Raw genomic sequence first — 12,203 nt, 5'->3', positions numbered from 1 at the left:
AACCCCTTCCTTCCCTCTTGCTGCTTGCCCGAGCAGCGCAGGCCACCACCGGCCAGGAGAGACCTCTCCTCCCAAGTCCCGTTTCTCTGCTGGAAGAAAGCCCTGCAAACGGAGGGCAACACAACCCTGTGGCAGATGGGGCAGGCAATTGCCAGTCCATCTTTAAACAACTGATATGTTGGAGTTGAAGGAGAAGTATACCTAACAGATTACTCATTTTTAAGCAAGGTCTTGTTTAACAAAGGGTACATTTATTAAGAACACAAATTGGTAACAACGTAACTGAATCAGAAAAGGATAAAACAGGTCTTTTATATTACATGCAAAAATTAATTCCTTTCAAGGAACTACTTAAATTAGGTTTAACACTATTCCTCTCAAAGACAGTTTTCAGAGCCATGTAAGAGAGAGAGTCTGAGGCTACAGTGGAATAACTGAAGCTTATTTTCTTCCCCTAATGAAACTTTTCTTCCTTGCTTCTTGTGACTGGGCACTAGGATACCACAGGCTAATGAAAGAGCTTGGGTCATTTTCTTTTCCCATCCTATTCAAGACCTTTTAACATTTCCGTGGTATATATTGATGTTAGTTTTACAAGGTTCTTCCAAGATTTATAACAATTAGCTTTCTAGAAGCTTTGCAGAACACTTATATGCAGCACAAATGAAATAAAATAGTCCTTACAGGATGGAATTGATTAAAACTATGTACTTCTTTTTAGATGTAGTTAGAAGGAAACACATCACTGCTCTGTCAAGGAAACCCTACATATGCAGATTTTATCCTGTTTTGAAGGAATGAACTCTCAGGGGTGAAGTATGTTTGCTTACTTTGTTAAAAAAAAAAAAAAAGAGACTTCTCCCCAAGAAAAAAAAATCAGCAGGGGTCTTCTACGTGAAAATCTGATACAGAGTTTTATAGAATAATGTTTTTAAGAAAGGTTCAAACAACTACAAGCTGACCTGCAGAGAATTCCACTGAACTTCTCCTCATCCCCCTTTTTAAAAATATGCAATGGTGGCAGAGTATCTAAAACATCACACAAGGAAGGAACAAAACTGTCCTCATAAAAGGAGATTTTTAGATTTATATAGAGTTATCTTCTCACAATTATCTCCTCCTCAGCCTCTACTGAAACCCAGAGAACTTAATCTATATGTTTAGTAACCTGTTACCTCATTTTGCCAAGTACAATCTTCCCTAGCAGTACCCAATGAATGGTTTTACTTGCACTCCATACAGATGGGCATTTGGAACAACTGAGTAATGCCCACGAGACCTCTTCCTTGGAAATTGGGTGAAGCCATGGAAGCCCTCCTTATTCTCAGTAAGGGGCAAAAGAGAGAAACCAGGCAATATAATAATTTCTCTGCAACCCTCGTTAGAAGAAACTATAGCCTCATGAAAGCAAATAATTAAAAAACTCTTTGGCAACTATTTCATCCTGTGAGTTCACTTTTTCAGACAACTCAAAAGAGATCTATTAAACAGCCCAAGTCCAATTTCCTGCAGCAAGATACATTTTTGATAGTTAACTTGATCCATATTACCTTCTAATATAAAACTTGTTTGGACCAGATTGATACCACTTACCTTCCACCTAAATCCCTTTCTCTAATGTTTCTTATTGGCTAGCTGTAAACCTTCAAACATGTCTAGCTGACAACAAAAAATCCTTCAAGCATGGAGGCACACAGCCAACGGGATATATCAGGCATGAGGACTCAGACAGGACTTAGGCCTCCATCTCTGATGCAACACCAGCACAGACTTCATATGCACTCAAGTCAGCAGTCTCTAAATATTTTGCTGCTATTGGCAAAGCATTAGGACTACAGGACATGGTTCAGAGCATACAAAAGACTACCCATATTTTCATATGCATACAAAAATTAGATGAAGATTTGCAATAATGCTAGAAAAGTTTAAGACGTCTAAGTCACCTCAAGAGTCCTTCAAGTGACTGCCGCCTTCTCAACAGTAATTTAGAGGAGTCCAACTACCTTCCACTCTTTGGACTAGAAGAACACAACATGATCACCTAGCACATCAGATGAGGCAGGAGAGACTATGTACTGAATAGCCCTCACCTTACTGGATAGGATTTCCCCGATTTCTGAAATTCTTGTTTCCACTGAAAACTAGCTTGCTTTCTGTTATTTTTGTTTATCTTTTTGGAATGACAGGCTGTCACCTGAAAAAAAAACAGATCTAAAACCAATCTTAAAATGTTTAATGAAATACTGAATTTCCTGCAAATTTCAAGATGGTTTTGAAATGAGATGCAAGACAGAAACTTAGGAAACTTCAGAAAAAATGTCGAATTCTGGAACAGTAAGGGCAAAAAAGCAAAACTTAGTAAATTAATTTTGCATTAAAAATAGTAAATCTTGTCTATTAAAGTAAGTAGCAGCTTCCTGATTAACATATGATATTTTCTCATTAAAAAGGCAGGTACTCCAGTGATCTTTGCAAGGGGCATTATAAAGGTTAGGCTAAGAACTACCCTACTGAGATTAAGGGTGCAACGATGTAGCTCCACAGCAGCAGAGCCTGTTTATTTTAGATTTAGACATAGATGTTCATATAAAAATCCTTCACATGAAGAAAAAGCAATTCCAAAATACCAGTGCCCTAATAATGTATTTATATAATTTCAACACTAGATGGGAAAGACTGCTTTACACAAGCAAGAAAATTCCTGAACATCACATTGATAGCAATGCCTCCTTTCCAGCAACTGTAATTCTATAGATAATTAAAAATGTATCAGCATGACACCGTTAACGCTACTAGCATAACTTCCTTTCAGCAATGTGTCAAGAGCAAACCAGTAGCTACGTATGGCTTTCCTGCACCTTCCCACAGAGTTCTACCACCACTAATCTCTTTATTATTCAACAAGGTGAGAGGGCCATCCAAGTTTTACAAGTCTGTCTGATTTTAAAGAAAAACACCACAAAACATACACACATTATTTGAAATCACATTCTTTTTATATCCTGATGGAGACAGCTGAGCAAGAAATGCTTTCTCAATACATATAATCCATTTTTCTGCTACCAAAAGAAACCTTCTGTTGCATGACTCAGCTCTGTCTGGATCAACTGTTTGGATTACAGCTCAAAAATTTTACTAATGAAAGCTGTCACAGTTTTATGCTTTTTTCCATTGGTTCAGTCCTGCAAATATTAACAAAATTAACAACTTCGCCAATCTCAGATGGAAAACTTGCTTGAATACCTCAAACTTAGAAAAAGCCGAAACCAAAGACAAAATATGGAGCAACTGACCTGTGAGCCTCTGGGTCCTCGTTTGTGGTCCCATTCAGAATGCCCCATGAGCTGAAAACAAAGAAGAGCACAGGTTAAGTGAGAATTTGGACTCATTTGCCTTAATTAATTGAGACATTCACACCTTTATGTCCATCATACATTTTCTATGAAAAAACAGGTTTGCTTTTATGATTTATTTTACACAGCTTTTAGCTTTATAATGAGGGTGAGACCTGGGAGTTGCTACTGTAACTTCGTACCTTTACATTTAGATCCAAAACTCATCTAGCATCACAACACTGCTCACGTCAATAAATTTCCCACCGCCACAGATTCAGCTTTAGCCAAATGTTTAAAACTGATCTGGCAAAAGGAGAGCTGATATCTCAACAAGGAGATTACCAAAACCAGGGGACTTTTGATTATATAGCAATGCACATTTTACACCAGGCATGAAAGTTAGTGACAGCTTTAATTCTGTCTCACCACTGAATTATTCTCAATATAATAAAACAGGAGAGGTACACCCTCTAAAGGAAAACAGGCTGGGGTCAAACATTGCAGACGAAAGCAAAGAGAGAGTTTAGAGATGATGGGGTCTTGTTGAAAGTAAGATTTGTGCTGGTACACAGCTGCTCCAGTTAAACAGAAGACAAGCATTAATTATAGCCCCAATTCAGTTCTCCAGTCCTATGCGCAACCCTCCAGGAGACTGTGTTCTGAGAAGAGAGGTCAGACATCGGACTGTGCAAACAGACCCCAGAGAAAATAATTTGTCTTCCTCGATCTTTTTCCACTGTACTTCATAACCATACGCTAACACAGGCCCTCTCTTTCTGTAAGCAACGTACAATCTGCATACAGCCGCTCTTCCCATATATGTCACGGTGGGGGGGCAAAAAAGGAGAGACAATACCCAGTAGGCTTTATTACTGCCTTATGTATCCGAAGGTTATGGGCAAACGTCAACTGCTGACAATAAAGCTATCCTCACACCTGCCTAAAAAACCCTGAAAAGCACCAGGGAGTGCCGAGGCATGGCTCCGGTGGAACCGGAGCTGCGCGGCACGCAAGGCGGCTGCCACTGCTAATCCCGCCTCTGAGTGCTCGGCTGGCGTATGTTCCAGCCTGGGAGCTGGCTTCTTTCTACAGCTACTCAGGGATCTCTTCTGGGTAATGCTTTTTCTTACTTATATGAGCATAGCTTTATGCAAATATAAAAATATGTGAGTGAAAGATAGGAGGGTTAATGTGACATGTAATGACTAACAGTCACGAACATTTTCTTGCTCTTTTTTTCCCAAAGGAGATGCTTTCTCCCAGGTCAGAGGTAAGTAACGAGATTTACAACCTATGCTTATTGCAGAACATGCTTTCAGAACACTCATCCCAGGACAAGAGATTAAAACCACTTTGAAAAATGAGGAAAGCCACACACATCTCTCATGAAATCTTTGTCTTCTCTATCAACTGTTCCTACTTACCCTTTCCTTCTCCAAGGACCCCTTCATTTCTTTAAGTTATTACTTATGATTACCTACCCCCATAACTGGAGACAAACCGCATGTACAGACAGGCATCAAAGATCAGAAATGTCACACTGTTTTTTTTACCTGATACTGACAACCGATACCTCATGACTGACCCCCTCATTTTTACCGTAATTACTTCCTTTTTCCATATACTGTTGGTGAAAACACTGGCTGTGTCAGGTTTTCCTGTTTGTTTCTCCATACTGTTGTGTTTGCTCATTATTCCATGAAACCAAGCTTTAATGTTTATGAAAGTTGGACTCTCAGTAAATAACTGGCATGCAAAAGCTATCAAGACATGCATCTACCAAAGGTTATGTGCTTCACAGAACCTCTGCCAAAACCCTCATACCTGTGCTTCCTCTCTGGCTTCTGCCACTCTGGACCAAGAAAACCTCTTCAGTTTTAACTCCTCAGCTGCTATGCCTTATGGGGAAGTGGTGCCCACTTTCTTAATCTACTTGGCTAAGGAAAAATTAATTTAGCATGAGTCCGACAACCTGCAATTCCCAGCATGATAAGGAAGATCTTTACCTACAACTCCTACCAGTGAAATTAGCACAAAAAATAAGCTTGTTATTTCACAGTTAAGAAAAAAGAATTAATGTTACAGGCCTGGCTATGGTTACTGTGGTTCTCCAGGCTCTACAGACATTTGGCAGTGCATACCACACCCTCAAAACCAGGTGTAGCATGAGATCCTATGGCCAGGTTCTTCATGCCCCTACCCTCACCGAATCCATATTTTACTGAAAAGCTAAGGGTTCCTTTAGTATTGCTATCAAAAATAGGCAATGCAGTTAAGAGTCAAGCTTGGAGTTATCATTCACATTAGAGGAGGTACACCAAATGTAGGGATGCTCCCAGTCCAGCCAGTCCCAGGAAACCAGACTGACGTGTGCCAGGGGTGGTTACTGTGATCACTACCAATCCTCAAGCTCAAATCAAGTCTTCGTAAACATTCATTCTTCTTCAGGCATGGTTTGCCCACCCTGTTACCTGTTCGCCAGCTACTGCTTGGTTCTTCACATCTCCATGCAGAGTTTTTCAGACCCCAGAGTGCTCTTCTGTGCTTTCCCAGCCCCACAGGCAGCCCCTGCTCTGCTCCATGACTCTTCCTTCTCCACAATTTGCAGGTGCCTTTTGTCCCAGGTCCCCTATCTCTGGCCCCACTCCTCTACCACGTGTGGGTGATCTGGGGTGCTCCACAAACTGGATGTTGCAGCAGCTGCTAATGTTACAGTGAGAAATGAGTCCAAAGGCTGTAACAACTCATCCTTGCTCCATTTCTCAGCATTTAACTACCAAAATAACTTACTGAAGCAAAGTCGCTAATGAAGCAGCCAGTCATGAATACACTGAAGCCAAAAGAGTGACCCCTTGCTTTTCTGGTACCGTTTTAGCAAACTGCTAACTCCTCATAGAAAATTACATAACCCACATTTCATTTAATTCTTCTACAAACATGCCTTTGTGGGATCAGATGTGTTTGTATTTTTGCTGATGGATCCATTGCCCCCAGCGTAAAACAATTTCAACACCATTGTTCTCTCTTTGTATGCCACATACTATGCCAGGATGCTCTACTGAGTTAACTCTGTGGTTATCACCTGGTAAAATGGTGAGCACAAGGAAGCAAAGGAAGAGTTCTAGAATGCTAAGAAACCTTGCAAACTCTAGGCAGTTTTCAAGCATGGTAGTAAAATGCATGACCCTATGAAGCCAACCTTTTCCTCCCATTTTTAAAACCTATCAAATCTTACTTGGCTTTAAAATGTATTTTTTTCTCACAATCTAGAAAAAGCTTTCATGTCATTCTACAATGTTCTTGGCATATCTGCAATGATCCATAGTAACAAAGGAATGAAGATGGAAAAAAACAAGTAAGAAGTATATCACACTTATACAAGGGCCTCAAGCTTTAAGACAGAAGATAGAAAGCAAAACAAATAAACAGGTAGAGCACCTGTAACAAAATCTCTGCCAGGCCAACATCCTACAGAGGGACAATTGCCTAGGTATTACACTCTTTACCTCAACAAGCCACGCTATGCTAGATTACTTATGAACCTGGGAAAGATTTTCTTTGAATGGACAAACATTAACTGCTGGAGTACGATACGCAGAAAAGGAGGAAAGCAGGTACACCTGACCTATCAGGCTACTTGGACATCAGCATTTCCACATCAGCATTTCCATTTTTGATTTTTGGAAATCAAAAGATGAAGAAAACAATATTTAAAAAAAATAAACCCAACAAACCACCCACAAACACTCAGAAACATAAAGTGTGTGCATAAATCCACTTGAGTCTGAGTCAACCTTTTGAAATCAGAAACGAAGAAAAAAATATATTGTTTAATTGGTGCATGCATGAAAACAGAAATACAGACACAAAAATGTGTTTGGATGCAAAGGTATTTATGTTTATCACTCACAGAAGGGTTTGTTCCAGACCCCACGACTTCCTCTAAAAATGACTATGAATTGATTCGGTCCAGGGTGATGGTAAACAACCTCACACCATGCAATTTCTTTTCTTTATCACTCGTGCTGACCAGGCTGCTGAGGCTGAGCGTACCAGCAGCAGAAAAGGAGGGATAAAGCCAAAATCAAACTCCCACACAGCTTATATGCGTGTAGTCTCTCTCGGAAGGAAAATATCTACTTTACATTTCATCTAAAACTGTCCTGGAAACCTACCTCTGATAGTTTTAAAACTTAAAGATGAAGGCAGGTTTCGGCAACACGAACAACTTTTGCACATTCAAGAACGCACAAAGCCATGGGCTTTGCTAAAGCCAGCTGGTACCCTACTAATAGACAGGTCTCCAGGGAAAACAGCCTCGCCCAGCCCAGCTAAGTATGAGGACTGTGAATGGAAGAGGAGGCGGGAACAGAGAAGACCCTAATACCAAAATCACAGTCACAGAGAGAAAAAGAGAAGTGAAACAGGGCTAGCTCACTCTGTGCTCTAAAACTCAGGCTTTCGCTGTGAACACTATGAAGTCGCTAGGCCTCATGGTTGTAAAACCGAATTTTAAATGTAAGCCAGGTGTTCGCTAAGGCAACAATACCTGCAAAGGAGTAAGGAAGAGTACAAGGGACTGTCTGCATTAGATATCCAAGATACCCATGCTAAAGTAGAACAAAGACGTTTAAAAATTAGCATCTTCATCTCTCACCTCTTTAAATGGAGATCTCCTATTTGGTGATTTAATTAAAGCCCCAGCATATGATGACATAATAATCTCAACTTTCATTAACATTCATAAACCATAATTCTAAGCCTCCTTAGTATTAGAGAAGTGTAGGAAAATGTGCCCACACATACCATGAAAGTTCTAAATAAATAAAAAGACAGAAATTAAAGAATGACATTTCAAACACTTTTAGCTGTTTCTAGGTCTTATTTTTCCCTTAAATCATCTTTTCTCACCTAGGTTTTGATTTTGGCACCCTTGAACCAGCAATACTGCTAACTATGCCATGGCTAGAAAAAAACCCCAACCAACCAACCCAAAAAACAACTCACAGAAATAGAAAAGGCGTAATGTTATTATAAGGACCTCCACAATTGGGCACAAGTGGGGAAAAAACCCAACATTTAGAATATGAGCAGTCCCATGTATATTCTTAGGAAGGGGAGCGAGTCGTCAGTAGCAGAATGCAATGGCATTTTAAAACCACAGGGTTTTTTTATTTAAGCAATTATAACACTCAGCACAGTTTTATTAGAGGGAATGAGCAGATCTTTTCATGGTAAGTACTTAAGAGGACCAATGAAGCAGTTATACTTAGTGTTTAATAAAAAACTTTAAATCAGTTCAGAGCCTATTCTAATTCTATTCAGATTATAGTCTACTACTCCGGAATTTTATTTAGATATATATTTACACACACTACTTTTACAGTTATAAAAATAATTGGATTATGACAAATGTAAGCTAAATCAGCCATAAGTCACCAAAGCCAGTAAATGGCATTCAGATAGACTGAAGCAGGATCACATAGTCCAAATGTGTCAGGACCTTCCCCAACTCACTGGCTTATTGACTTTAAAGATTTCAGACTGTGGCTGGACACCATGTTTCCATTACAGTGAGCATGAGAGAGTCCTGCTCTCCTCCAGTGAATAAATGAAAGGTGAGCACAAAGAAAAGCACAGGAATGCTAGAGAAATTGCTCCTCTGCTCCATCTGTGATTGGCAGTCAAACACTTAGCATCCAATATTCTCTGCTGAACTGGCTGCGATACATGAATAGGATACCCTGAGCTCCTCCAAAGAGTTGAGATCCTGTAAAAATGCCTTTTTGCTGCTCCTGCAAGGATTTAGAGCATTTTGCAGCAGCAAGAAATAATTATCAATGAGATTCTGAGTTTGGCTGGGTGGTAGCCAGCAGTTTTAAGAGTGGCTTATATTTGGGAATCAGTGTCCCATAGAGGTACATAGGAGCATCCCATCATTTCACTGGCTGGCACCTGGTTTCAGCCTTCGCCAAATAACAGAGCCTGTATTTAAACATGAGGATAACATCTTCCCTCTTTGGAAGAGATTTTGTTGAATGGGCATGTTGAGGATGTGGAACAGTGTCTCACTGTTGAGTTCTTTGACACTGCCTCCTTACAGCTTGCACTGAATGGGGCACAGTATGATACATATTCTCTGACTGAATGGGTATTAGCTATGCTTCAGTCAGGATCGTATTCCCACTGGTAAAAAGAAACTGTTCGTTACCAGCAAGTAGGCACAAAATGTTCCCGATAAATTTCTTTTTCAGTAACAAAAAAGCACAAATTATTTCCTGGATTACATATTAGAAGAAACACTTACTTTTACAAATATGCAGGAGTCGGGTCATACAGAAACTAACAGTGTTTTTTGGACATTGTATTTTGAGCAGAGCTCCTTCTATTCGACAGACTGTTCCCTGAACTTTCACGGTAACCAAGATAAACGAGGTATCTACTGACTCGACTGACTTAAGGAGTGCAGTTTTGGTGTGGACATGATCAGCAGGAGAAGCTACGTGGGCTGTAGCTGCTGAGATCCAGCACTGCCAGATCCTGAAAACGTAACGGGGGAGCAACTGCATGGCTGCGCTGACCACCTTTTCCACCAAATAGCACAGCTGCAGCCGGCCCTGGGGGCATCTAAAGCGTCAGAGATGTCTTCCCTGCTGTGTGGTGAGCATGATCACACACAGGCACGTGTAGGCTATGACACACAGATAGCAAAATGCTCCAATATTTGGAAAAACAATCCCTTTTCCACAACCACTCGCCAACTCTCAGGGTCAGCTTCAAGCACGGGATGTCAGAGCTGCACTGTTCAGCCAGATACGCGAGCTGCACGCTCACCCCATCGCGGCCTCTGGCTGCGCAATTAGTGGGGTGGAAGTTCTCCACCCAAAGGCTCCCAATGCCTTGCAGCCCTGCGAATCAGCAAGGCCAGCCCCCGTTCTGAGACTGGTTGAAAAACAAAACAAACAAACAAAAAAACCTCACCACAATAAACCAACTAAACAAATAGATTGGCTGGCACCAGGGTTTGTAAGAGCCTTTCAGCTGCTTCCCAATCAAGTAAGTTGTTTCAAAGGTTTGTGGGCTGCTGGACAACAGCTGGAAGCAGAGATAAGGTTTTTAAACCGAGGCACAGGCAGAAACGCTTTGAAACTTGGCATTGCTTTGAACTGGAGGCAGGGGCAGCGAGGTAGAACGATGGATCTGGAGAGGAGCTGCAATGAATGGCTTCCCTGCAGGACGAGCCCCGTGCGAGGATGGAGTTAAGACCTCCGAAGTTGGTACCCTGGAGAAGCTAGAGTCCCCAGAGGCAGATGCCTCCTTGACCCCTACAGCCCTCTGGCTGGCAGGTCAAGCAATGAACCACAGCACTGTCAGAGGCTACACGAACAGGAGAAACATACATATCAGGCAGATACTCTGTTGAGACAGTGAACTTGATACTGAGCCACTGTGGCAGAAAGGAACGGACAAAAATACGGCACTTGGCGAGGTAAGGCTGAGGGGAGGGGAACGGGTGCTGTGGCACAGGACAACCCAAAAGGCACCAGCAGTGACTGTCCCGCAGGCATGGTGAAGAAACTGTCCTGAGCGCTTAACCAGGGACTCAGCTCCAAAGGAATAAAAGGAATGAGATCATATCTGGCGCTGGGTGAGACGGCAAGAGAGACTACATTTTTGAGGACTTTTCTCATGGCAGCATATGACCTTTTAGAATATTTCCAGACAATAAACTGCATCTGACTTCTTCAGGGATCCTGGCTCCCTTGCACGGGGGCAGGAGGCACGAAGACATATGACACTGCAAACTGGCAGCGGTGGGTTTGTGGACAACTGTTGTGCCCCTTGCTCCATGCCATTTCTTGAAACGAGCAGGTTTAACTTTAGATAGTGTGAAGGTACTGTGAAATAAAAAAAAAAAAAAAATGTAGGTGGCAAAAAGAAAAGGCAGGGGAATATCCACCTCCACACCCTGTATCTGGTTTTGTATAAATTTTTGTCACAACTACTTAAACAGATGACAGTAGTAAAACAAATCCCTACAGGTTTCTATTATTTTTAGTCCTACCATCAAATTTCTCAGGTCCCTATTAATCTTTCACACATCAAACAGGATTTTAAACAACAGGTTTTGGAGGCAGAGCTGTAGTAAAACACAGAAAAGGACTGAAAATTTTTTTTTTTTTTTTTTTAAAGAAAAGCAACTCTTATTTTTCAGTGATCCCCAAGGATGGATGCCACACAAAGAGCTACTTGCAGCTGTGGAACAGATTTCTTTTAGCAAAGGCTTCCGAAGTTAATAGTCTTATCTTAATCTGGATAGTTAAAAGATTTCCAGAATCAATGAATAAAACAATTAAACTGATCATAAATAGATTTCTTATTCCCTTTAAACTGATCTGGTGGATCGATAATAGGCATGTTGATCTGGTGGACTAGTATTCAACAAGCAAAAGTGAAAAATGTTCACCAAATTTTCTCACTTTTTTACTCACTTTGCCATTCTGAGCACAATCATGGAAACCAAAGCCCTAGAAAAAAATACCCATATCAGTGAGATAAAAAATGTGGGCACAGATACTCTGACATCCTCCCACCTTAGCCATGGCCACAGATTGCAGGCAGTAGCCTGCAGAAGAAGATTCCTTTATACGGGGATGTCAGGGCACACAGCAATATCAAGACTCCTAAGTGTAACAGCAAGCTGACAAAAGAACAAAACCAGATTGTTAAAAGGAAGAAAATTACTATTTAAACCTTGCTTGCTATTTAAAGTAGACACATTAAATCCCTGGATTTCAAAGCTACACAGTCAAGTCCATTCTCGTGTAATTAAGTTCCTAGAATAAGTCAGAAAGCTTATTTACTTTT

The 12,203-nt window shown here is 40.9% G+C and overlaps 1 protein-coding gene across 1 annotated transcript in view; it reads right to left on the bottom strand.

Moving 5' to 3' along the window:
• The window catches only part of PDE3A (phosphodiesterase 3A), a gene marked incomplete at its 5' end in the record, with an annotated part of 263,037 nt that overhangs the window by 94,070 nt on the left and 156,764 nt on the right, over nucleotides 1-12,203 (bottom strand). Inside the window, one exon of the mRNA XM_082003203.1 lies at nucleotides 3,294-3,344. Within this exon, the coding sequence (XP_081859329.1) occupies nucleotides 3,294-3,344 (51 nt within the window). The remainder of the gene's footprint in view (nucleotides 1-3,293; nucleotides 3,345-12,203) is intronic.

The sequence above is a fragment of the Phaethon aethereus genome (genome assembly GCF_964289735.1).
Source record: "Phaethon aethereus genome assembly, chromosome: 1".
Taxonomy (NCBI): Eukaryota; Metazoa; Chordata; class Aves; order Phaethontiformes; family Phaethontidae; genus Phaethon; species Phaethon aethereus.
This window is presented reverse-complemented; position numbering and strand designations above follow the sequence as displayed.